This window comes from Penicillium vulpinum (assembly GCF_028829585.1).
Source record: "Penicillium vulpinum strain IBT 29486 chromosome Unknown utg000004l_segment0_segment0, whole genome shotgun sequence".
In the NCBI taxonomy this organism is placed as follows: Eukaryota; Fungi; Ascomycota; class Eurotiomycetes; order Eurotiales; family Aspergillaceae; genus Penicillium; species Penicillium vulpinum.
The window spans coordinates 1,746,452-1,771,193 of NW_026643244.1; the positions used below are offsets into that span (position 1 = coordinate 1,746,452).

The 24,742-nt window shown below is 48.7% G+C and overlaps 11 protein-coding genes across 11 annotated transcripts; 6 read left to right on the forward strand and 5 right to left on the reverse strand.

Moving 5' to 3' along the window:
* Positions 1-626: 626 nt before the first annotated feature.
* Positions 627-1,513, reverse strand: N7479_009215 (mitochondrial 54S ribosomal protein mL49; the record flags this gene model as incomplete). Its single annotated transcript, XM_057256908.1, has 3 exons — positions 627-711; positions 773-1,158; positions 1,363-1,513. The coding sequence occupies 3 exons, from the start codon at positions 1,511-1,513 to the stop codon at positions 661-663; spliced, it is 588 nt and encodes a 195-aa protein (XP_057104366.1). The 3' UTR covers positions 627-660.
* A 269-nt stretch (positions 1,514-1,782) lies between these two features.
* N7479_009216 (eukaryotic translation initiation factor 3 subunit E) lies at positions 1,783-3,209 on the forward strand (the record flags this gene model as incomplete). Its single annotated transcript, XM_057256909.1, has 2 exons — positions 1,783-2,918; positions 2,989-3,209. Coding segments are annotated over 2 exons (1,350 nt in total), but the record flags the coding sequence as incomplete, so codon positions are not given.
* Positions 3,210-4,402: 1,193 nt separating this feature from the next.
* Positions 4,403-4,980, reverse strand: N7479_009217 (uncharacterized protein; the record flags this gene model as incomplete). The annotated part of the gene is made up of 2 exons (XM_057256910.1): positions 4,403-4,606; positions 4,756-4,980. 2 exons carry the CDS (start codon positions 4,978-4,980, stop codon positions 4,403-4,405), a joined length of 429 nt encoding a protein of 142 aa, XP_057104368.1.
* Positions 4,981-6,344: 1,364 nt separating this feature from the next.
* N7479_009218 (ArsA family ATPase) lies at positions 6,345-7,438 on the reverse strand (the record flags this gene model as incomplete). Its single annotated transcript, XM_057256911.1, has 2 exons — positions 6,345-6,977; positions 7,052-7,438. The coding sequence occupies 2 exons, from the start codon at positions 7,436-7,438 to the stop codon at positions 6,345-6,347; spliced, it is 1,020 nt and encodes a 339-aa protein (XP_057104369.1).
* Positions 7,439-7,972: 534 nt separating this feature from the next.
* Positions 7,973-8,521, forward strand: N7479_009219 (hydroxyisourate hydrolase; the record flags this gene model as incomplete). The annotated part of the gene is made up of 1 exon (XM_057256912.1): positions 7,973-8,521. The coding sequence occupies one exon, from the start codon at positions 7,973-7,975 to the stop codon at positions 8,519-8,521; it is 549 nt and encodes a 182-aa protein (XP_057104370.1).
* Positions 8,522-10,643: 2,122 nt separating this feature from the next.
* On the forward strand, positions 10,644-12,439 carry atfA (bZIP transcription factor atfA; the record flags this gene model as incomplete). The annotated part of the gene is made up of 3 exons (XM_057256913.1): positions 10,644-10,722; positions 11,049-12,075; positions 12,136-12,439. The coding sequence occupies 3 exons, from the start codon at positions 10,644-10,646 to the stop codon at positions 12,437-12,439; spliced, it is 1,410 nt and encodes a 469-aa protein (XP_057104371.1).
* Positions 12,440-13,487: 1,048 nt separating this feature from the next.
* N7479_009221 (uncharacterized protein) lies at positions 13,488-14,753 on the reverse strand (the record flags this gene model as incomplete). The annotated part of the gene is made up of 2 exons (XM_057256914.1): positions 13,488-13,589; positions 13,650-14,753. The coding sequence occupies 2 exons, from the start codon at positions 14,751-14,753 to the stop codon at positions 13,488-13,490; spliced, it is 1,206 nt and encodes a 401-aa protein (XP_057104372.1).
* An 877-nt stretch (positions 14,754-15,630) lies between these two features.
* N7479_009222 (tubulin gamma complex associated family protein) lies at positions 15,631-18,781 on the forward strand (the record flags this gene model as incomplete). The annotated part of the gene is made up of 2 exons (XM_057256915.1): positions 15,631-16,870; positions 16,923-18,781. The coding sequence occupies 2 exons, from the start codon at positions 15,631-15,633 to the stop codon at positions 18,779-18,781; spliced, it is 3,099 nt and encodes a 1,032-aa protein (XP_057104373.1).
* A 1,226-nt stretch (positions 18,782-20,007) lies between these two features.
* N7479_009223 (uncharacterized protein) lies at positions 20,008-20,339 on the reverse strand (the record flags this gene model as incomplete). Its single annotated transcript, XM_057256916.1, has 2 exons — positions 20,008-20,164; positions 20,251-20,339. The coding sequence occupies 2 exons, from the start codon at positions 20,337-20,339 to the stop codon at positions 20,008-20,010; spliced, it is 246 nt and encodes an 81-aa protein (XP_057104374.1).
* An 818-nt stretch (positions 20,340-21,157) lies between these two features.
* N7479_009224 (WKF domain-containing protein) lies at positions 21,158-22,554 on the forward strand (the record flags this gene model as incomplete). Its single annotated transcript, XM_057256917.1, has 2 exons — positions 21,158-22,158; positions 22,203-22,554. 2 exons carry the CDS (start codon positions 21,158-21,160, stop codon positions 22,552-22,554), a joined length of 1,353 nt encoding a protein of 450 aa, XP_057104375.1.
* Positions 22,555-23,065: 511 nt separating this feature from the next.
* prs2 (proteasome core particle subunit alpha 1) lies at positions 23,066-24,145 on the forward strand (the record flags this gene model as incomplete). The annotated part of the gene is made up of 5 exons (XM_057256918.1): positions 23,066-23,072; positions 23,145-23,204; positions 23,305-23,399; positions 23,463-23,675; positions 23,759-24,145. The coding sequence occupies 5 exons, from the start codon at positions 23,066-23,068 to the stop codon at positions 24,143-24,145; spliced, it is 762 nt and encodes a 253-aa protein (XP_057104376.1).
* Positions 24,146-24,742: the final 597 nt, after the last annotated feature.

The following is a 24,742-nucleotide window of genomic DNA, read 5'->3' on the forward strand; positions in this document are numbered from 1 at the left end:
CATTCAGCAGAAGACAGAAGAGGACACGCAAGCCTCCAATTCCGTCCGCTCGCCGAAGTGGTTTGGGATTTAGAGTCTTGAAAACGGATCTGCCAGTGGCCTACATTGGCATACTTTCCAATTGCCGGGGTATATATCCTGGGCATCGTTACAAGTTTCCAAGTTTCCTGAATGGATATGCATGTGGTCATTCCATGTAAAAGCACTAGCACCCATCGAGTCATCCAAAATGTACATATTGAAGTGTTACAGGTAGAGAGAAAAAGCAAGAGAACAAAAACAAAAAGCAGGTGCACGCCAGAAGACACGACCGGATAGATAAGACACAGAACACCAAAGGAAAAGAAAAAAAAATGAGAAGAAAAACCACCCGCAACGAGATTAAGGTATGCACTGAGGGAATAGGAGAGAGAGATCAAGGAAATAGATATTACCCATCCACATCAGGGACCACCGTGAGCGTTCGTTTCTTTCTTTCTCCTCCCTTGGATTGGACATGATTTGATTCTTGATCTCTCCGATAGGTATACTCTAGCATACCCCTCGCAATAGGGGTATGATAATGCTTTTTGGGGTGTGAATCTTGGGCCACTTGAAAGATTGCGATGCTTCGATCGCGGACATGTGAGATAAGATCTGAGGTATCAGAGAAGAAAGAATTTAGAATTTCCGCTCCTGGAGGAAGTTCACAATCTCGGGTTTGCGCCAGCCCTAATAAGACATATCAGTCTCTGTCGCGTGGTGATCAATTGCTCCGTAAAAGCGAACATACCTTGACAATGATGTGGCCAGTGAGTCGGTTGAGAGTAACATCCGGGTTAGGCTTGTTTCCGTCAACAACACCCAGGGCAGAAGCCAGGTCGTTGCGGAGAGCGTCCAGATCGCCTTCGGTCTTCTGGAGCTTGGTAAGTTGCTTGGTACCGCCGGCCTTTGTGACGACGTAGACAGGCAGCTGATTGGAGGCCGTGCGACGGACGAAATAGGGGAGATTGGTGAGGCGCAGGGTCCGGCTGGGGTTCTGGTCGGGTTTTGCTGGGGGTGAGGTCTCAGATGGGGCGGTGGATTGTTCTTTCAAGGCTTGCGCTTGACGGCCGAGATGAGCGAGGAAAGTGCGGCTTTGGCGGGTAGGGAGAGTAGGGAGAGAGTATTGAGGACGATCTGATATAAAGGGTTAGCCATGCGCTCTTTGCTCTGTCGAGGCGAAACCAACACGGCATATATGCGTGTGTATTATTTTTTTCATTCTCTCTTCTCTCTTGTTTGTTGGCTACAAAATATTGCAAGATCCGAGGGTTCGGGTTTGCTCTTGTAGATCCAAAGAAATCAAGAGATCAAAATGAAACTAAACAAAAAGTAACTTACGTGAAGCTTTCAAGCTTGCCTGAGGACATAATGTGGAAAATGAACTACATCTCTGAACGGAAGCCACGGACTGTGCAGGGTTGACGCGAAGAGTGGTGGTGGCCTGCTTTCGCATGGCCGAGGATGGGCCCGAGTGTAGAATAGACGCCATTTGTCGCGTTCTAAAGGTTCAAAAGAAAAGACCTGGTTAGAGAAGATGGGGATATCGGGGCAGAGGGCTGGGAAGATCGGAGAGCGACATCTGATGCTCCTCTGCTCAGATTTTCTGCCACCGCTTCTCAACACCCACTTCCAAAAAGGGTTTAGGGCCACCGACGCCCGCACAATCTGCAAATTCTCCATTGATCGCGGTTGGCCTTTGTTATCCCCCTCTAGACCTTTAAACCCCTTCTGCCATCTTTTGATATTCAATATGGCAGACAACGCCCCCCTACCGCTGAGAATTTGCTCAGCGGCGCTGCTGCTCACTCACCTAAGTCCGCCGAGGAGATCGCCTCCCAGCATGATTTGCTCCCCCGACTCATCCCGTACCTCGACCGTCACTTGGTCTTCCCCCTGCTCGAGTTCAGCGCTACCGGCGATGAGGAGGACAAGGAAATCACCCGGGCGAAGTACGAGCTCCTTAAGCACACCAACATGACCGACTACGTCGCCAACTTGTGGCAGGAGATCAACGATTCCGACACCATTCCCGAAGAGTTTGTGAAGAAGCGCGAGGAGGTTCTGGCCAAGCTACAGCACTACCAGGATCAGAGCGAGAAGATTACCGAATTGTTGCAGGATGAGGAGGTCGTGGGCAACCTGCGAAGCGACAAGGCCGCCAACTTGCGATTCCTCGAGGAGCAGCACGGTGTCACCAACGAGATGGTCAACTCTCTCCACGACTACGGACGGTTCCAGTACAGCTGCGGCAGCTATGGAAACGCCGCTGAGCTGCTTTACCAGTTCCGTGTTCTGTCCACCGACAACGACAAGGTTGCCGCCGCCACATGGGGTAAGCTCGCATCAGAGATCCTGACCACCAACTGGGAGGGTGCTATGGAGGAGGTCCAGAAGGTCAAGGACTCAATTGAGACTCGCCTGTTCAACAACCCCCTGGCTCAGCTCACCAACCGCTCTTGGCTTATTCACTGGTCGCTGTTCCCCTTCTTCAACCACGACCCCGCCCGCGACGTCCTCACCGACCTCTTCTTCTCCCCCGCCTACATCAACACCATTCAGACCAGCTGCCCTTGGGTTTTGCGGTACCTCGCCGCCGCTGTCATCACCAACCGCAGCCGCCCCCACAAGCACTCCGGTGTCTACCAGAAGCAATTGAAGGATCTGATCCGCGTTGTTCGCCAGGAGGACTACGAGTACACCGACCCCGTCACCGATTTCGTCAAGGCCCTTTACGTCGATTTCGATTTCGAGGAAGCACAGAAGAAGCTCGGCGAGGCAGAGGATGTGCTGCGCAGCGATTTCTTCCTTGTGTCGGCCGCCGATGCTTTCGTCGACGCTGCCCGCCACCTCATCTCCGAGAGCTACTGCAAGATCCACCAGCGTATTGACATCAAGTAAGTTGTTATATTGGGAAATTCGCACGAACTACAAACTAACGGGGTTTTCTTTTCTCTTTTTTTCTAGGGACCTTTCCACTCGCCTCGGTCTGAACCAGGATGAGGGTGAGAAGTGGATTGTCAACCTTATTCGCGATACCCGGGTTGACGCCAAGATCGATTACAAGGAGGGCACTGTTATCATGAACCACCCCCCTCAGTCTGTCTACCAGCAAGTCATCGAGAAGACCAAGGGTGCCTTCTTCCGCACACAAGTCTTGAGCTCGGCTGTTGCAAAATAAAAACATCCGCATGACCTTGATGTTGAAAACTGAACTTTTCTCTCTTATGTGATTTCCACCTTGTTTCTGCCTGCCTCATTTTTAGTGATCTCCCCGTGTAGGTCACAACACGGTTGTTTGGGGACTCCATGCAGAGTGGCATCCGGCTGGCGTTTTTTCGGGGGTCCACACTTATTTCTTTACCTCTTTAGTCTTGCAGTTCTTATGCACACACTCTCTCCCCATATTTTCTACTTCCTCTGTCGGATATTTTGCTTGACCTCTTTATGTATTGGCCATTTCTGACCCTGGAGGTTTGGAGAGAGGGGCCCCAAAAAGCAGCCAGAGAATCATGGCGCCCCCGTCAAATCTTTGGAGCGGGGAAAAAAAGATGAAAGATGGAGATATGATGTAGTAGACTCTTTGATCTTAGGGTCTGATTTATCTATGCTGTTACGAATGGTCTATAGAGATGAGTGAAAGATGATGTCTTTTTTGACAATACCCTTGTTCCAAAAGTATTCTTGTTCTTAAGTTAGGGCATTATCCATGCCCCGCTCTATTATTGATACCTCGTAACTACATGCTATGGCCATCGCGTTCAAAATATTCATTACATTCAGTATGTTAGCATTGAACCCATTTGATGTCCATCTTTGCCTCTTCTAGCCCCAGTGCATAACCTCTATCTAGTTCAAAGGATCAGTCCTCTTGTCTTCTTTCCCCCTCAGTCCGAAATATCAGCCTAGCATATAATTCGCTATGGACGAACAGCTCTAAATCCGGTATTCTTCAAATTTCGCGTTACAACACACTAAGAGATATTCAAGAGCACGAGAAATAAGAGAGCAGGGTATACCAGAGCGAGACAAAAGGCACATGTTCCTATCAGCTCAAAACAGGGCTACGCTATTGCCCACAAACGCCGTTTCCATCCCAGGACTGGGATTCCTTTCCTTCCACTGTTCCGTCCAGGGGCTTCTGTAATCCAAGGATTCCACCTGGGCAACAGTGTCAGGATTTAGATATCCATGTGGCCAATGTCTCTGTGCAATCCACGATATGCTCCGGGGCACGAAGAACAATTTAAAAAAATGCCAAATGGAGCTGTACTAGGCGGCCATACAGGAAAGTCCTGGCCGACGGAATCCTAGGACGGAGCCAAGGGCTGTAAAAGAAACACCGAGTCCAATGGATGGAAGCAAGGAAATGAAATTGGCTTCAACGACCGCCCCGTGAGTCTAGTTGCCTGCGTGATCCGGATTGATTAATAGGGATGATTTCATTGATGTATGGCTCAGATTGAATTGAGGAGTGGTCGCTGCTAGAGCTAGAAGTTGAGCCGCCGCTGGTGTTGTGCGCCATTCGGGTAGCTTCTTGCTTCTCGTACTCTCGGGACATTATCGCGAGATCATCAATTTGTTCCTATTTGAGGAGTTAGTAACCTGCAATTATTGTTTTCTTTTCTCTTTCTCTTTCTCTTTCTCTTTCTCTTTCTCTTTCTCTTTCTCTTTCTCTTTCTCTTTCTCTTTCTCCAACTTCAATTCATGTTTAAATAAAATGGGGAAACAGACCCGCGTAAGTGGGACACCATTGATGAGGTAACCTTCGCGTCCCTGCAATGGTATCTGGTTAGAATGGGCTATATAGAGCTCGTAGTGGAAAGCAATGGCAAGACATGCCTGGTAGGCAAAGGGTCTAACTGTTGCACTTGGTCCAAGAAAGTACTGGATATGGCCTAGGACAATGTGTCGGGATAGCCCGTATCCCGGAAGCCAGTACTGCTGGACACGCGACATTTTCAAGGCTGAGAGGTGAGGCGTTGAAGTGAGGCGAAAGAAGAGCTAGGGTCTGATGTCAATCGACGCCGACACAAACGGCCCGTGCCTGGAAGCTCTTTTTGGGACTTTTGGCAGATCTCCGAAGGACGAAGCATCCTGTATAAATAGGGTAGTTGATACCCTGGCTCATTAAATAAGAATCCCACCAGAAACGGAGACGGATAAGGCAGGTCTCTATCGGACATGTACTAATCTCCAAGCCCGATCCTTCGGAGGTATATGGTCTCACAACATGTCAATGGCATGGCACAGGGGACCGCGTACCCCCCTCGTCGAAGAGCATGATCCACAGGGTCGCTGCACATAATCCGTAGACAAATGAAACCAACCAGTTTCCCACAAATCCGGTAACTCTCAAGCGAGTCTCCACGGAAAACGGCAGGAAAGAAGAAAGCGAACTAGTGGGAAAGCCAACAGAAACGGCCCAGATCCGGTGTCTTCACCGTCGAGAGGAAGGTTCATGGCGGAACGTTCGGGGGCTTGAGGACAAGAGAATCACCCGCCTCACTTTGTCAGCCAACGAGGCCCAACCCTTTTTTTTTCCCCTTTGTCGTATGTCAATTTGCAGCTTCTAGCCGTCAAAATGGAACGGGAGCCTTGTTTGCCCGCTTTTTTGACCTTTTACCACCAAGGGCCTGGTCTTGGACAAAAGTGAGGCTTGCATGGAGGAGCCTCGGCCTCGAATCAATCCCAGGGCGCATGGAATTGGAGTATTTGGAAATGAAAGCGAATGGGTTCTAACACTCCTTTTCCCTCACCGCAGATTCTCAAACCAATGCAGCGCCAAATTGGCTCTTCCTGCGGTGGTGTCGTGGCACCATGGATGGTGGTCTTAGATCGCGGGGGACCACTAAGCTGCAGCGAGGACATCTGCAGCTCTCGCTTTTAGGGTAGGAGCTCGCTTCAATGGCATAAATCTGGTCCTGTTGAAATTGCCAAGATCTTATTGCAAATGCAGGTTTTGGTCATCGAAACACATGGCAGATGGGAGCAAAGCTTAGGTGTGGGACAATTGGGAGTGCCCCTCCCTCGAGGATATATATTAATTGGGTTCAATATCATTGGACCAAGGAATTTATGCGTTGTATCTCCGATCAACCGAGATGTGACCAAGAGGTTCATCATAAAAGTTAGTCAGGATGTGACAGGATACCTCGGGGCCACCCGGGGTTGTCGACGCATCCATGTTCTTAGCCCAGATACTCTACATGGTCTTTTCGAGCCAATCTTAGTCCACAAGGCTAACGCTTCATGTAGTATTCTCTAATCTTTTCATAATTCGTCTGACATGAAAAAAAAAATATCTCGCATCGACATTCCCTTTACTGAGGAGGCACATATGGGGTCACCAACATCTCACTGAACTTTTCCAACTTCTCCTTCCCGCGAACTTCCTCAACAAGCATTGGCATGCGGACCACATTGAAATCCTCATAGAGTTCCTCAATTTGATCGAGGTATTTCTTCTGCATCTTTCTCCGGGCAGTGCACTGTTCGCAGCCACTTCCTTCTTTAGGGAAAAGTAGCTGGTTGACAACGATTGCGTGGGTGTCAATGTGGTAGCTGGTCAATTCCTGGATCATGCGTTCGGTCTCGTAAAGCGACAAGAACTCTGCAATGCATACACACACAAAGGTGGTCATGTCTGGGTTCTTGAATTGCGTGTTGACCTCGCTAATAGTCTCCCGCAGCGACTCCATCTTCTGCAGCAACTCATCCATATTCTGACCGCCGGGTAGACCGCCACGAGCGCCCAAAATCGAGTTGAGCATGGGACCGAACTGGGTGGAGAGCTGGGAGAGCTTGGCTAGGGCCTTCTCGAGCACGGTGGGGAATTGAAGGAATCGCAGTGTGTGGCCGGTGGGCGCGGTGTCGAATACGATGACTTCGTAGGAGAGCGACTTGACCTGCTTCAGGACTTCGGCGAAGGACATAGCTTCGTCAACACCGGGAATCTACCACCAAGGTTAGATTGACACGTAGAGCGTAGAGTAAAAGTATATGGCGCGACAGCCGCATAAATACTTACACTGAAGGCAAGATCCTGCATCATATTTCCCATGCCCAATCCCGCCATGGGGTCTTCCTGGCCATCTCCGGTGGCAAGTAGATCCTGGATGCTCCCATTGGGGTCGATTTCCATGGCGCTCAGATTTGAGTAGCCATCGATCAGGCGAGCCTCCTTTCCGAACTTCTGGCCGAATGCGTCGCTCAGGTTGTGTGCGGGGTCGGTCGAAATGAGCAGGACGGATTTGCGGACTTTGGCTAACTGGATGGCCAGCGAGCACGAGGTGGTGGTCTTACCCACACCTCCTTTTCCTCCGACAAAGATCCAACGAAGAGTGTGTTGGTTGAGCACCGACTGGAGCGTGGGCTCCATGTCGAGGTCGTCGCCATGTACTACGGCGGAGGACATTGTGTGTGATTTGTTGAAGTTCTAAGGCGACCTCGGAAAGTTGGAAGTTCGAGAGGTCTCAAGTTGCCCCGCAAAATCGAACTTTCCGGAAGACGAGACTTTCACGACATCATACAATTCAACTCTTTCTCTCTTTGGTGTTTTTTAAATTATACATCCAATTGGTCTTGGATACAATATACCTAAGTAGACTCTTGATCACTCCCATTTTTCTCCTAATTTCAAGGTTGGCAAGCTTTCTATGGCATTTGTAGCAGTTGGAGCCATTTGTTCTCGAACTCACAGAACAATCACAGTTACGTCTGATTAAAAATAATTTCACTTAACCTAGGTATCGGTGATCACAAAAGAAAAAGCAGCTATACAACAATATACGCGCGTGGATCCCAATTGATAGCTCCGTGGCACTCTCCGCGGCCATCGGTATCCTCCGACGAACCTTTGATAGCAAGGTAGGGCTCCCCCTCTAGCATATTCTTTTTTCTTTTTCTCCTTTCTCCTTCTCTTCCTATATTCTATCCTCCCTTTGAATGAATGGACTCCCCTCAAAATAACCAACACTTTGGTCGCACCACCAACCGCCTCGCACTTTATCAGCAACAAATCTCCCCCACCCCGCACCCCAAAGACTCAGACCCAATCAAGCAACAACCAACCACCATGGCAGCCCGCGACCCCATCACCTGCCATTGCCTCAATACTTTATCAGGAACACCTGCAGCAAACCTGCCAGTGACCCTGACACTCCTCTCTACCCCAACATCCGTCACCAGTGGCATCTCATTCCGCGCAACTACCAACGCCGACGGCCGCGTCGCCAACTGGACACCAGTCGGAACTGCCTCAGAGTCTGTCCCTGCTATATTGGCTGCCCTGCCTGCTGTAGACAGCAAGACCAACTGGTCTGTGCGCTTTGAAGTTGGGCCCTGGTACGAGGCTCAGGGCGTTGAGAGCTTCTGGCCTGAGGTTGAGGTTAAGTTCACGGTCAAGGGACGTGGCCGCGAGGGCGAGGAGGGCTGGCGCCATTATCATGTTCCTGTCCTTCTTGGGCCTTGGAATTACTCGACTTACCGGGGTTCGTGAGGGTTTGGTATAAATGAGGGGATAAGCTGGGAACTGTAAATATTTCTATTTTTTCAGAGCTAGATAGATGTCAATGGGCTATCTTTATTGGAAGGGAGTTCAAAATGAAGCATGAATCTTGGCTATAGTTTTGTCTCAAAGTTTTGCGCTACTTGATACATGTAGGCTTTGGGGTATGCGCCTGCCCACCTGGGCAAGTGAGGATAGCAACTTCCTATTGAATAACAACGGTCTACTTACTCTCCAGAAAAGAAGCAGCACACAGAATAGTTCAATTACTTCAGATGAACTATGTATACACCAAAGATCTTCTTCTTGGTCTTTCCCAGACGATTGAAAATTGAAAATCAATTCCCGAAACTGGATATAGTAGTAGATGAGTCTGATCCTTTATATTCTATGAAGAACTAGTTATGGAGACAACCTTAGCATAAATGCTCTTTCCATATCTTCCACCAATTGTTGCAGGCGTACCTGGGTTATGCTTCTAATAGCTCGAGCTGGCACTGTAGCCTGCTGCCTGAGTCTCTTGGCTGTGTAGGTTTCTACTATTGACTGTCGGCATACCTTAGTTTAAATATAGTCGAATGTTTCACCCAATGCCGGTATTCCCGGGTGTTTTGATAGATATGGAAACATCCACAGTATTCTATATATGAATTCGTTCCCTTGTTTCGTTCTCCCGAAAGACTCTCAACCTTTCAACGTGCGTCAAGGGTTTTGTTTCACGTCGAGTCGTCAATTCCAGTTAGACCGTCGTTTTTAAGCGACAGGCGATGCACAGACAACGTACAATCAAGGTTGAAGGATACCGAGCTGTGGGGAAATAGCTCTCCACAATGGAACAGCCAAGGTTATCGTCAAAAGTGACGAAATTGCCTATTGGGATTAAACGGTTAATTTGGGCTAGACCAGTCTTTGAGATTATACGTTCAAATTAAGATTGCTTATAAGTACTGCACGTTCTCGAGATGCTTGATTAGTGTAAGAATATTACTACCTAGGTAGCATATGTAATACCTTTTGCATCAAGATCAGGGGGTAATATAATGGTCCAGTTGACCTGATCCATACATATATCCCATGAATCGTGTAATTGGATATGTAACAATGTGATTTTATGTAACGTACTTTGTGCAAAGTGCTAGACGCGATTTTGAACTTGTATACTCTGTGTATACTCTGTATGCATACATGTATGGAGACGCGTCCATACACTGCTGATTAATATTGATAATTCACCCAGGTGGACTCTTAAGGTGGACCCTGTGGTCGTACGATAGAACATACATAGATATTATGTATCCCATTTGGCATATATATATGATATGTACAATATATATGCTATACAACTTCAGATTAAGATGTAGAATATGTAGAATTCCAGTGGCAACTTGAAGATACTACTAGATAGAACCCTCACGTGCTATTGATTGCGTCATCGTTTTCACCGCATTCTTCGGGTTAGGGTGAGCTCGCTTGTCTTGGCAATTAGAAATAATGTTCTTTGATTGGTTGTCATAGTCCCAGATGATCCACAGCGGGTGAGATTTCTGTCGTCACAGTGACATAATGTATAATACAGCCCTGGCTAGGATGACCAACCACCGGCTATCAAACCTTGTAAGGTTGGATGCAAACATCGACTCTATCTCTCTTTATAATCTCAAGTGATATTGGACTTGACACCACCCTCTTAAGCTGGCAATGAATTATTGAATTCAATCCTCCATTGGCCTAACTTCCAGGTAAGAGTGATTTCCTTAGAATGTCTGAGATTGGGAGGTAGTAGACAAAAAGATAGACCAATAGCAAGATTTTGAACATTCGTACCAATGTCTCCGGTGGAAAGGAAGGCCGAAGTTGATATATAGAGAAAGACAGTTACAGTCTTGTAACTATTCAAATGTTTGCATACACATATAAATTTGGTTCCAATTTTTTTTAAATTACAGTACCTGATTGTAATTGTATTTTTCGTCCTCCCAAAAAAACCCCAAATCCCTAAATTTCATCATCCCTCTTCCCCCTACGTCACTCTCTTCCTCTTTCACTCTCTCTCAAGAGATATACCTATTGTTTATTTGGACTGCTATATTCATTATATTCGAAAAAGCCCCCGATGTCTGCTGCGGTTGCCCCAGCTGTATCATCTCTTCACAATATGTCTTCTCCTATGGACTCGAAGAAAGAAAAAGAAGGTTCGTGTCACGCTTTACATATTTTTTGCATATTTTTCTACTTTTAGTACTTTTGCTTTGGATATCCCCCAATACGTGGAAATTCCTTCTGCCCTTCTGCATTATACTTCCAGAAGAACTCCCCTTTTTTTGGTTTTGATAATACGCCACTACCCCCCGAGCCTTAAAATTCCTTTGCCGTCGCGATGACTTCACCCTCTGGCGTCATTGATTTCCTCCCCACCACATGTATCTTCCACAATGAAGCCTCCTCGATCTCAACGCAGTGGTACCTATATGCGATCATTAATTCCTTGGCGCATTGCTAACTCGAATTTCCTGCCTAGACTCGCAGGCGTCTTCACAGAAGGACCAGAAATCTAACGTAGAGACTCAGACTTCGTTGGCGCCGCCTCCACGACCGGGTGCGTCTACTGCGTCTGATACTCCGGACTATTTCAACTCCATGCACAATCCGTTCTCGCTAGAGCCCAATCCATTTGAGCAATCATTCGGAGGGAATCCGGCCGAGACCCCAGGCAAATCGCTTCTCCCCTCTGTCGCTGCTCTCGCCTCACCGGCATTGCCTGGAACAAGTTCTACTGGCGGTTACAACTGGACCAACTCACTGCGCTCGGGACCCCTTAGTCCGGCTATGCTCCCAGGGCCTACCGGCCCTAATGACTACTTCGACAGTATCGGTCGCGGCTTCCCTACCCCGAACGAGTCCTCCCTCCGCACGGGACTGACGCCTGGCGGTGGAGGGTCTATGTTCCCGGCCCCTAGTCCTAACTCACAAGCTCTCTTGCAACAACTTCAGAACGGTGGCGCTACCCCTTCCACTATTGATTTCCATCGTACCGCACTCGCAGCAAAGAAGAACAACGCGAATGCTCCCACTTCCAACCCTATTGAGCAGGAACAGGCTGCCAATATGGATGTAAAACCAGCTCGGCCTGCTGACTTCACTCAGCATGATGCGGCGGATGCCGCCAACGGTCTGTTCATGCTGGCAAAGGGTGGTCAGGCAAATAATGCGCCAATGAACCATACCCAAATGCAAAATGATACCCGTGCTGCTGCCCGACGTGTCTCTCAGAATACCAACGGTACCAGTGCCGAGGATGCATCTGACCAGGAACCCGCTAAGCCCGCTAAGGGTAGGGGCAAAAAGAATGCCAAGGCCCCTACCAATAACCGTCGTAAGGCTGAAGACGCTCCCAAGGGTTCCAACAAAAGGAGTAAAGCCAGCACGGAGATGCCTTCGGATATGGATGATGAGGATGATGAGGATGATGATATGAAACAATTCCCAATGGATACCAAGAAGATGACTGATGAGGAGAAAAGACGCAATTTCCTGGAGCGTAATCGGTATGATACAACCCACCTTATTATATTTATGAGCTTAGGATGCTAACGTTTGCACTACAGTGTCGCGGCTTTGAAATGCCGTCAACGGAAGAAGCAGTGGCTGGCTAACCTTCAAAACAAGGTCGAGCTTTTCACCTCAGAGAATGATGCCCTTACAGCGACAGTGACTCAGCTACGTGAGGAGATTGTCAACCTCAAGACTCTCTTGCTGGCACACAAAGATTGCCCTGTCTCTCAGGCCCAGGGGCTCGGTCCCCTTATGATGAACGGCATGGCAGCCGGATATGATCACCACGGGTATAACATGCCTCCCAACATGGGCATGCAGCCCGGTGGCATCCCTACACAGGGCATGCGTCGGTGAGAAAACTTTTGTTTCTCTCATCTCAAGATACCTATGCTTTTCGCCGCATGCAGGAAATACAGTTCTCTGCTTAGACTCGGCGGTTGATCTCTTCTTCCTAGGAGTTTGTTTTTCCTCGCGGTATCTTTCGGCTAAGGCTTGGCCGAATTCTGGCATGGGCAGGTGTTAATGATCCTCACGACTCAAAAATGGACGGACTAACTTGATGGTCTGGAATGACCTTTTTTTGAGGGTGTGTCAACCCGGCGTATGAGATGCTTTTTCTTTCTATTTATGGCTCGACTCGAGGTTGCTGTTCTGCTTTATAACGTTTGTCCTCTTTCTCCCTTTTCCCTTTTCTGTATTTTTTTACCCTTTTCTTTGCTTTTTTTTTCTTACTCCTCCTTGATGTCTCAGAGGAACTTTTTTTTACCTTTCGCTTGTCTAATACTTGAGGGCACACCGGTGCATTGTTTGTGTTCCCAAATGTGGGTTGCTTGTGTCGAAATACATGATTCCTGGGTGGCGTACGGATGGCTTTGTGATTTTTTGATGTGTTTGACTAGTTTCCTTGAACCAGATGGTTGGGCAAATGAATCGACAGTCGCTTTGAAAGTGTTATACATTTACGTAGAGAGAAGTAATTCGGTGCTTCATGATTGTAGCTCTTAGCTTTGGGATCTTTACAAAGAGAAACCAAATACTAAAAGAACCAGAGTGCCCTACTAATATCTTCAGACATCACATATCATCTAGTATTAACATTCTATAGTAAATCTCCAAACGTCATGTACATGTTCAAACCGCTTCAAAAAATCCTCGTCAAACTCGGCTTCATCCACATGGGCTTTTCACACTTGTTATTTGCCCGCCAATTCTGGATCTTGTCATTGTCCCATCCAGCTATGAATTGATCCGCAATTTCCGGCTTGCTAGCAGCTCCAAGTCGCAAGCTCCGCACAAACACACAGACTCCAGCGGTATCATAAGTGTAAGACATACACCATTCCTTGTCATGGCATGCCTGACGACAGGCTTCTAATGACTGATGCTGGGGTAGGGTATTAGGTTATTCGATGATTCCACCCCAGGCTCCATTATCCCATCCTTTCCGTTCTGGTAACTTTCCGAGGCCGTGGTAGTCAACCAAGTCCGCGTATAGGAGGGGTTTCTGAATGCAATGAATTAGCATGTATGCCAGAGGAGGGGAATCAACAAAAGAAAATCATACCGTCCTATCCCGCTGATCCTCCCAGTCCGCCAACCCGGTCATATCACTCAATTTCGACTTATGCATACTAATCGCAGGCTGACACCAATGCTGGTCATCACCGAATGGAATCGAGTCTAACGGATGCGCATTGAACATCGGCCACATCCCAGACAACTCAATACCCTTCTCGTACAGCACGAATCCAAGCACAGAGTCGCCGCAGCAGTCGTCCGTCACAGCCTGCATATACTGCTCGCTAAGCGACTGTCCAATAAACTGTCCATATTTACCAATCTCTCGCGCAACCAACGTATCAACTGCAGCTCTGGACAACACAAAGCCCGAACCACCGTACGCAAACCAAATGACTTTCCCATCAATATCGCGGCCCGGCGCAGGAGATCCCATATACAGAGGAATCGATGAATTGAACTGCTCCAGCATTCGGAACAGATTATCCCACACGAAGTAAGTATCCGTCTCGAGGAAGACGTACCACTCCGCACCAGGATTCACTTTCTTAGCCCGCTCCACCATGGGCAGGAACTTGAATCGATCGAGTTTCCACCCTGCTGCGCCGGTGATATTGTTCTCGCCGCGCTGTAAAGCATCATACCCTTCGAACTCCGGGATCTGATTCCGGGATGAGAATGGTAGATCGGCTAGGATATCGTGTACATGATGGCCATGTATTTCGGTCTCTTTGTCTGAGACGACTAGTAAGTTGGAAATGCAGCGCGTTACAGAGGCCATGTGTGTATTGACTCGGTCTGGGTTTTCGGTTGCGCTGGTTTTTAAGATGATTTGAACGCGCGAGAGCACGTCTGAGGGGAAGGTGTCACAGGTTGCGTTTTGCGAGTTATTTGTGGAATCGCCGTCATTGACAGACGAGGATTTCTGGAATCGGGTTCGGGTTTCCCATGTCCAGTAGTCTTGCTCGTTTGCGAGCTCGTTTTTAGCGCCAATTGAGATTTTTTCTGATAAGCCACTTGAGTATAGTGTGAGGAGGAGGATTGTCGAGACAGTTAGGAATACAGCGAGGAATTTGAGCTTTGCATTGCCTAGTGCTTTGAAAAATGGCCATGCGGTCGCAGATGTAGATGTAGATGTGTCTGGGCCCATATTGGGGGATTGCACATTCGGTTTATTATTAAAGCAGGGACATGGAAAGAGAAAGGGGAGGGCATGCAAAGAATAGAGACAGGGCAAAAAATCAAAATCAATTGGTGCCTTGTTAGGGTCTGGGGCTCCAAATGCTACAGATCCTGTATGAACGACTCACGGACGTCACCATAGCGGGTCTGCTCCAACTCACCCCGAATTATGGTACCTGGGTTGCATGCACCTTGGCTGCCATTTGACTGGATTCTAACTGTGCATTCGCTTGGACCGAGCCTAACAATAGCTGGAATTCTGACCGGAAGATCTGGGTTCCTTGCTCATATTCCAGGATTGGGCTGGCGAAGGCCATGCTCTGGTCTTCTGAACTGTGTAGGTGGGTTCATATGCAGATATTTAATTGTTGTGGGAAACTCATCGAAAGAGAAGCCTGTAAGATAGCCTGGGGGGCCTATATTAATGAAAGACATGGACTTGTGAGCCTCAAGATCTGTATAGTAACTTCGGAGCTTTATATGACGGAGATGATATCCGAATTCGGCAAGGCGAAACTCAGATAGCGATAGGGCGATAAGACTAAGAAGCCTTAGGAACTTGGCATCAAGGCACGTCAAACATCACAAACACAAACATTCAAGCTTCAAGCTTGAGTCTGCGTTACCTCCATTGAGATGCAATTTGGAAGGTTCATTCCAGCCGTGTATTGAAAAGCCTACACTCTAGTATCAGGCTTGATTCGCGACCTTCCCCCTAAAACCCACTGCCCGACCACGCATCTTGCCCAACAATTCCACCGCAAACAAAGCACCCACAGCCGCGAACCACGAGCGAACAGATACAAGACACCGAACAATTCGCCCACTAGGGCACCGGGCAGACAATGTCAAACCCAGCCCGAACCCCCGCGCGCGCACGCCGCCTAGACGACGCCCTCTCCCAGCTCGTCGATGGCCTGACCCCCGCGCTCCCGATCTCCGCCATCCAAGACGAAGACTACTCCGACACAGAAGAAGCCCTCGCGGCTGCCGAAAGCCGTCGCCACCATGTCCTCATGGAGCGCGCCTGGCGCATCCTCGACACCCACGCCAGCACCAACGCGCCAGACCCAGCATCACCGGCGGGACTTGGTGGACGGCGCGGCAGTCTCGCGGGAACAGAGAGCGTCAACAACGCGCCGGATCTGATCAAGCGCAAGCTGCGCCGCGAGAATATTAGCCCGGATAAGGCGGTGCGGTTTTCGAATCTCTACTCGCGTCTCCTGACGCAGCCTGTGCTGTCGCAGAAATGGGGGATCCTGTTTTTGCTTTATAAGTTGTCTGCTTCGTATGAGCCTGTTGAGGGCGGGGAACGGAGTCGGAGCCCGTTAATGGATGAGGCGCATTTGCATAATATGTTGGGGAAGGGTGGACGTTCGAGACGGGGTACGATGATTGACTCTGAGGATGAGGGCCCTGCTATTAGCTCGTCGGCTTCGCAGCAGCACCATCGCGTTCTGCCGGCCAAGGTGGAGCGGCAGAGCTCGCTGAAACGTGATGTCAATCGTGATGGTGGGGACCAGGCTGGGCGCGGCGAGGCTGAAATACCGGCCACACGCGTTGATGCTGGGGTGAATGATCGTTCCAGCGATGAGCGTGCTAGCTCGCCTCGGCCCTCGACTGCTAATCCATCGGACCCAGCGAAATTTTCTGGGTCTGTTGAACATAGGCTCCTGCGCGACCTTCCGTTTAACTTGCAAGGGTTGTCTTCGTCGAATCTGCAATTCAGTTCCTCGTCGAGCTTGAAATTGCCCTCAAATCTGTCTGCGCCAATAACTTCACTTCTTAACACGTTGGCAGAGCCTTGTCTGCTGTATAAAGGACTGTCTGCGTTTGTGGAGACCGAGGAAGGCGGGCTAGTGAATCAGAGCTTGCGAGCTGCCATTGCCATTGAGCTGCGCGCATATCTTAGCTTGGTGGCTACACTAGAGGCGGAAATTCGACAGGCGCTGGCTGCGATTGGAGACGGAAACGAGCCTCAAGGTGTACGAAAGGGCGGCGTTACCTTGAAGCGATGCGTGGTGTGGACAAGAGATGCTACGATGGCCCTTCGACTGATGAGCCTGATCGTAGAAGAGGCTCAGAGTAAGTTCACAGACAAATGACTATATTTTCTCAATACTGACATATATTACAGGCAAGCGAGGTGGCCAGTTGATTTCCTTAATACACGGCTTCTCTACATCCCACGGAGATCCCTTTGTGTGCGCATTCGCCGAGAAACTTCTTGCACATGTGACGCGTCCATTCTACGACATGCTACGGCTATGGATTTATGATGGTGAACTGTCAGATCCATACAAGGAATTCTTTGTCGCTGATCCAGAATTCCGGCCGAAGACTGACCCTCGACGGCTTGCAACTAGCGTTTGGGAGGACAAATATAAGCTTGATGATGACATGTTACCTTCAATCATTACTCAAGATTTTGCGAAGAAGATTTTCCTGATTGGAAAATCCTTGAACTTCATCCGTCATGGCTGCGGCGATTCGGCTTGGGTGGAGGCCTATTCAAAGAAAGCCTCCAAGGAACTTCGATATGGTGACACCGCCACTCTCGAGACCTCTATTGATGAGGCATATAAGACCACAATGGCTCGGTTGATTTCTTTGATGAACGGAAAATTCAACCTCTTCGATCACCTAAAAGCACTAAAGAGTTACTTGCTACTGGGCCAAGGAGACTTCATTGCTTTGCTCATGGAATCGCTTGCTACAAATCTGGATCGTCCAGCAAATTCACAATATCGACACACCTTAACTGCACAGCTGGAGCATGCCATCCGGGCCTCTAATGCACAATACGACACCCCGGAAGTGCTGCGTCGGCTTGATGCCCGCATGCTCGAGTTGAGCCACGGTGAAATCGGATGGGACTGCTTCACATTGGAATACAAAATCGATGCTCCCGTGGACGTGGTCATCACGCCTTGGGCATCAACCCAATACTTGAAAGTATTCAACTTCCTCTGGCGCATCAAGCGAGTCGAGTTCGCGCTGAACAGTACCTGGCGACGATGCATGACCGGTGCACGAGGAGTACTCGGCAACGTGGAGGACAAAGTCGGAGCAGACTGGAAGCGAGCACGCTGCGTAATCGCAGAAATGATCCACTTCGTCAACCAGCTCCAATACTATATCCTGTTCGAAGTCATTGAGTCCAGCTGGGAACAACTGCTCGAGGCAATCCGGAGACCGGACTGCACGCTAGACGACCTCATCGAAGCACACACCAAATACCTCAACTCCATCACTCACAAGGGTCTACTTGGATCCGCGTCCTCCTCGCGCTACGGTGTCTCGACCTCAGCCTCCGCCAAACAACCCGAAGAAAGCTTCCTCAGCCAGCTCCACCAGATCCTCAAGTTCATGCTCGCCTACAAAGACGCCGTAGACGGCCTGTACTCCTTCTCCGTGGCAGAATTCACCCGGCGCCAGGAAATAAACGCCAAGATCGAGACTCGCTCCGCCCAGGGCCAATGGGGGAATCTCCTCTCCCGCCAGTCCAACGCCCGGAACGGGACATCAATGAACTCGAACCCGGACACCCGACCCGAAAGTGCCGGGGTAGCCGGCGTCAATACCCCGCTTTCATTATCCGGCCATAATCTCGCGGTCGATGACAACATGCTTGCCTCGCTCCGCCTCCGCCTCCGCGAAATCTCTGCCGAGTTCCGCTCCCGTTTGACCATCCTCCTTGGCGATCTGTCGTACCAGCCGGATGTTGATATGCGCTTCCTGGGCGTTGTGATGAACTTCAATGATGTCTATGAACTACCTAAACGACGGAAGGCGGCTGGCCCGAGCGCTAGGGATAAGGAGAAGGAGAAGGAGAAGGAGAAGGAAAGAGAGAGGGAGAAGGCGAAACGGAGAGTTGCGGCTTCTGCAGCAGCTACGAGCTCTGGGACTGAGAGCTTTGTACAGAAGGAGGTGCGCAGGGAGAGGAGGGATACTGGGGCTAATGATCCTGGGTTTGCTTCTGGGACTGGGACATAGATGTCTACGGTTGTTACGGTCCTCTTGGGAGGACATCTTAATGCAGTTGACGAGTTTCATGATATTTTGTTTTTCTTACTGTGTACAAAACTACCAAGAGCTGAATACATTCCTTGTTATACATATAAAAGTTGTCTTTTTCAACCTCTTCCCGTCGTCTCCATACAGGACATCTATTAATAATTGATGCCAGCCAGATCCCCTGCCAAGCTTCTTTTTTTCGAAAAAAAATATTGATTCTTAACATATGTACCTCTCATATCGGCGCTAAACTGCTCTTCGTACATACAGCATATATGATCTGCAGGCAAAAGTTCAGGCACCAACGTGTAATATAGACCCACCTTCCCTTTTCGGAAGCATATGTTTCTATAAATGTCAGAGAAACGATGTCCTTTTAATCGACAATCCGGCCAGTGGCTGATTGAGTTCCTCTGCTAGTATTCACCCTCCCCCGCGCTAGTTGGAGTTCGAGTCCTTCAGTCCACGATTAAAATTCTTTACAAAAAAGAAACATGCTAACCTGTCCTGCAAAATGGATAGGCGTGACTTGGGCACAGAGTACTGGCTGAGATTCTCAATTTTTGTATTTTTTTCTAGATCACCCTACTTATATATTTTTCGCTTGCTCGTTTTACTCACTGCTTCTTTTCACCTAGGTTCTTCAAAGAGGAAACTAAGGCTAGTCTAGCAAGCCATAGATATGATTTACAGGCAGATTCAGGCATAAAGACGTGGCGTATATCCACCTTCCCTTTTCGGAAGGATATCTTTTCAATCAAGACCTTAGTTCCGTCCCGTCTATAACGTCCATCCATGAGGTCCATCGGAACTCACCTACGGATCTTTTCGACTTCATCGTTGATCAGTAGAATGCTGAAGTGCTTAGACTGTCTCACCGTGCCTTGCTCCCGTGAGGATTCTCAATCTTCTATCTATGCTGCTTTCTAGGTAGATCTATGAAAGTTCGCCCTTCTATAATACATCGATAAACCGTATACTATACACACTTCCCAATGCTACCCACGCATGTGTCCATGCGGAAGATTGGTTTGGTAATTTGGCTCCAGAGTTGGTTTTTATTCCCATTGATCGACTGCAAATATTAATCATGTCCTCTATTGATAGTTCTTTGGTTATAACCAGCCTGATGAACATCTTCATCGCCTTCTAGGTGACGACACACCCGCTTGCCAAACCCCATCCCTGGAGGCCAACGCCGACTTCTAGTCCATTTTTATCTTCTTCTTGTCCTCAAATTCCAACTTCTGTCTTCCTTCTTCTTCTTCTTCTTCTTCTTCTTCTTCTTCTTCTTCTTCTTCTTCTTCTTCTTCTTCTTCTTCTTCTTCTTCTTCTTCTTCTTCTTCTTCGGACAAATGAAAGCTATGTATCTGTTGCTTTATCTTTGGACCTTGCGACTTGGCTGTGCCTGAGTACAGTCAAGTCTCACTGTATCGTTGGGCTCACACTACCCCCGATAGGCGCGAGCACCTTTTTCATCAACTGTACAGCTTGCCCAGGAACTTGGAGAAGAAGTTGTCTGCTTAGTATTGTGCATATCATAGGTATTGCGTATGTTGTTGTATTGCACGCGTTCTACTCAACCTTCCGTTCCCCTCTTAATATCATACAACATTGAGGATAGACAGACCTATTCTGTTTGGTCCCTTTAATTTATCTCTATATACTTGGTGCTGCTTCTGTTAAACGCTCACGCTTGTCTACAGGAGCAAGTTTTACTCAGGTGAGAAGCTAGGTTATGCATTATAGAAGCCGACTGTACAATTTACACTCTTTGTTAGTTTCATTTAGTTACATATAAAAAGACAGCTAAAAAGATATCCAAAAGGAATATCTAAAAACACATCGAAGTGTGCTTCCATATAACGTCTCTGATATCAGGTCATCATTAATTTCTACCATCAAAGACAGTGGCGCTATTGAGTTCGGGTCAGTTGCTTACTAGTATCTGTTCGATAGAGCTTCATTTGTCTCTTGATATAATTGACTTAGCGTTAAATAGTCTGGTTGGGGAATATACAGCATCTAATCTTAGCTCGACACTCAAACATCTGAGCCCAATTTTCTAACTGATGGCTCTGTAGTCTCTACCTCAATATTCATGCTTTTGGTATGTTTCAATTGATGATTCCCTTGCAAATAGCCATTCGGAGTATATAGAAAGAAGGAGACCATATGATTGGCCTGCACAATTGATCGGCAGAAAAAAAGTTGTCTCCGCCCACTTGTCTCAGCACCACAATCGAGGTCGCATTTACAGGCCCTGAACTCCAGATTTCAGTCTTCTTTATAACGTTAAGTCCCAATTCTATTTTGTATTTTGCCAGACCGTGTCGCATCCTACCCACAGCAACGATGGCGCACCAGACGGACGGCCAGTCCCCAGCGTCGAAAAAGCTCGTCTCGAAGCTCAAGAAATTGAAGGACACTACAGGAGAGGATAGAAGTGCAGACGCACAGGAGTCCACCCCCAGCAAGGAAGATTCCAAGTCCGACAAGAAGGACAAGAAGAAGCGCAAGTCCGTTTCCGAGGATGCGGCACCCGAGACAGACGGCGAAATGAAGAAAAAGAAGAAGCGCCGCCATACCGAAGACGACAACGACCAAAATGGCAAGGACGATGAATCGCACAAGCAAAAGAAGAAGCGTGTCTCGTTTGGACCCGGAACCAAGGAATTCGACGGCGACTCTGCAAGTGAAACGGACGAGGCCGACACCAATGACGCTGCCGCAACGGACGGAGCCGACGCAGACATCGAAGACGACGGAGACAGGATGTTTGAAGAGATGAAGCAGCACAAGCGGGATAAGAAGAAGGCAAGGAAAAACGGTACCTCGATTGAGGCAATGCACGAAACGCCTATTCTGTCGTACCTGAGCCACTACCACCGAGCACGCGCGACATGGAAGTTCCAAAAGAACCGGGAAACCAACTTGTTCAAGCACCTGTATTCGCTTGAGCATGTCCCCACTAAATACAACACATCGTTGCTGGCGTACATGCAGGGTCTGAAGGGTGATGCCGCCAAGCAACGAATGAGCGATGCTGCGAGGTTGGTGATCAAGGCCGATATGGATCTCGACAAGCCGAAGGAAGACGAAGAAGCGGAGAATCAGGAGCCTTCAGGCCCAAGCCCCGAGTACCTGGAAGCTATCAATGCGTTCCGCGAGTGCTTGCCAAAGGCAAGTGAGGATCTGGACAACGTTAACTTCGGAGAGAAGCTGGAGGGAGACGTCCAAAAGCGTTTGCCAAAGAGGCAGCGAGCAGAGCTGGTCTTTTTCGCTGTTGCAGGCAAGCTTTTCAGCGCCGAAGATTTGAAGAAGCCGAAATCGAAACTCAAGGCCTCCGGCCCCCGGTAATCAAGAAGCGGAAAAACAGAACTATGGTTGTCGATATCAGCAGCAGCGAGGATAGCGATGATGATGCCCCAGCTCCAAAGAAGGCTGCCAGCAAGCCCGCGCCAGATAGCGATGACGAGACCTCATCGAGCGGCAGCAGCAGCAGTGACAGCGATAGCCCTGCTACCCCGGCTCCAGCCCCGGCCAAACAGAGTGCCGCACGTACACCTCCATCGTCTACCCCTAAGGCTGCTACAATGTCGAAGACGGAGGCCAAAGCTGCCAAGAGGAAGGAAAAGTTTGTACCAGTTCGCGAACAGAAGGCTAAGCCTGCTGTGCCGAAGAAGACACAGAAGCGAAAGCTCAGGACTGCTCAGATCGAAATCTCGAGCAGCGAAAGCGATAGCGAATAGTTCTGACGAAACGGGGTTTGGATTGCTATCTAGGGTTTGGATGTGTATATATCTCTACCACAGCATTTGGGACGGTGTAATTATGTTCATGTCAAAAAGTCATTTTATCTTCATGTCGTCCATAATTGATCTGCATTGAAGTATATGTGATAGATTAGATTACTATATGGTTTGTTTTCTCTTCGAAGTTGATATTTCACGCATCCAAGGGCGAACAAAAAAATTATAAAAAAAGTCTGAGTCCATCTTTTGACCATTGACCTGTAAATCCTCGTTATCTTGTAAAATACCTCGAATTCATTAGTAGTAAAGAAATCCAATGGACAGTCGCTGGCGAGCTGTTTATAGAGGAACCTAGAAGGCGGTGAAGCTGACCTCAAGCTTGAGCTCAGGCAGCTCTGGCACGCGTCACTGAGCAACCCCCATCATCTCATCCTCTTGAACCCTCCTTTCTCATTTCTTTCCTTTGCTTTCGTTAATCTCGCTATAAAATACTTGAAGATCCGCTATCATGTCCGGTATGCTCCCTAGTCGATGATGGCCCAGCTCAACCACATGACTTCATCCACTGACCTTGGTTCTCTCCGCAGGAAGCGCCTACGATAGACATATCACTATCTTCTCTGACCAGGGTCGATTGTACCAAGTTGGTATGTATTGCCAGCTCGTCGATGATTCCGCCTCGATCTGCCCATCGGCCTCAATCCGTGCGCTGTCATCATGACCGCTGACCAAACATCTCCCTCCCAGAATATGCATTCAAGGCCATCACTTCGGCCAACATCACCTCCATCGGTGTGAGGGGCAAGGACTGTGCCGTGGTGCTCTCGCAGAAGAAAGTTGCTGTAAGATGGATTACTTGTTTATAGCTGGGGGAGTTGTGCTCACGCTAATTCGCTGTCTACCAGGACAAATTGATCGACCCATCCTCCGTTTCACATGTATTCCGGATCTCGCCTTCCGTAGGTTGTGTGATGACCGGCTCCATAGCAGATGCTCGCGCATCCGTTGACCGGGCCCGTGGTGAGGCTGCTGAGTTCCGGTACAAGTTTGGATATGAGATGCCCTGCGATGTTCTGGCAAAGCGACTGGCAAATATCAACCAGGTCTACACACAAAGGGTAGGGTTTCTCTCTTGCCACCCTGCAACCATCCCATTTAGAGAGACAGAATAGCTGACATGGTTCTCTTTGAAACTCTCCAGGCTTACATGCGACCACTCGGCGTTGCTACGACCTTGATCTCCGTCGATGATGAGAGCGGCCCGCAGCTCTACAAGTGTGACCCCGCCGGTTACTACGTTGGGTACAAGGCGACAGCATCTGGCCCTAAGCAGCAGGAGGCGTTGAACTACCTCGAGAAGAAGCTGAAAAACAAGGATTGCGCCCCGGGCAGCTGGGAGGAGGTTGTGGAGCTGGGTATCACAGCCCTCAGCAATGTGCTAAGTGTTGACTTCAAGAAGCATGAGATTGAGATTGGTATCGTTGGTGGGCCACGGACCGAGGGTGAGGAGGGAACCACTACAGAGTTCCGTGCCCTGACGGAAGAGGAGATTGATGAACGGTTGCAGGCCATAGCCGAGAAGGACTGAGCGAGCTGGGCCTGCAAGCTATGGAGGTGAGCGACCAGTAATGGGAGAACTCTGGTGTTTATTTTAGAGAAGCAGACGATCTGTGAATGATAACTCAATTGTTTCCTGCACGACTACACCAGTACACTTTCGGTCATATTCGGGCCTCATCCCGTCCTGCAGCTTGACGGGATACTACTCTCAAGTATCAGGTAGATCCATTTATTATCGATAGAGTATGGATGCTACCATTCCTTATCCCCAATAGTATACTAAAGATATATCGCGTAACCCTGTGGTCCGAGAGCATGCATATCACCTCAGCCTGTCAGGACTAGAGAATCGCCACTGGAAAAATAATTGACTGGTTTATCACAGCGTCTACATGCATAAACCTTGAAATGCAAGGAGACACGGGCATTTGCTACGAAGAGAGTGGGTTGTGCGGACGCCACACGTGGCTTAGAGGTGGCTGGGCCTGACAGGCCATAAGATTTATAACATTTATGCGTTCAACTGTGTCCAATAGGTTGATTCTTCGTATATGATTGGTCTTTTTTTAATTGAACTAGTGCGGCTAGGGGATACTAAAGTGGCTAAAGTCCTGGACTAAGAATA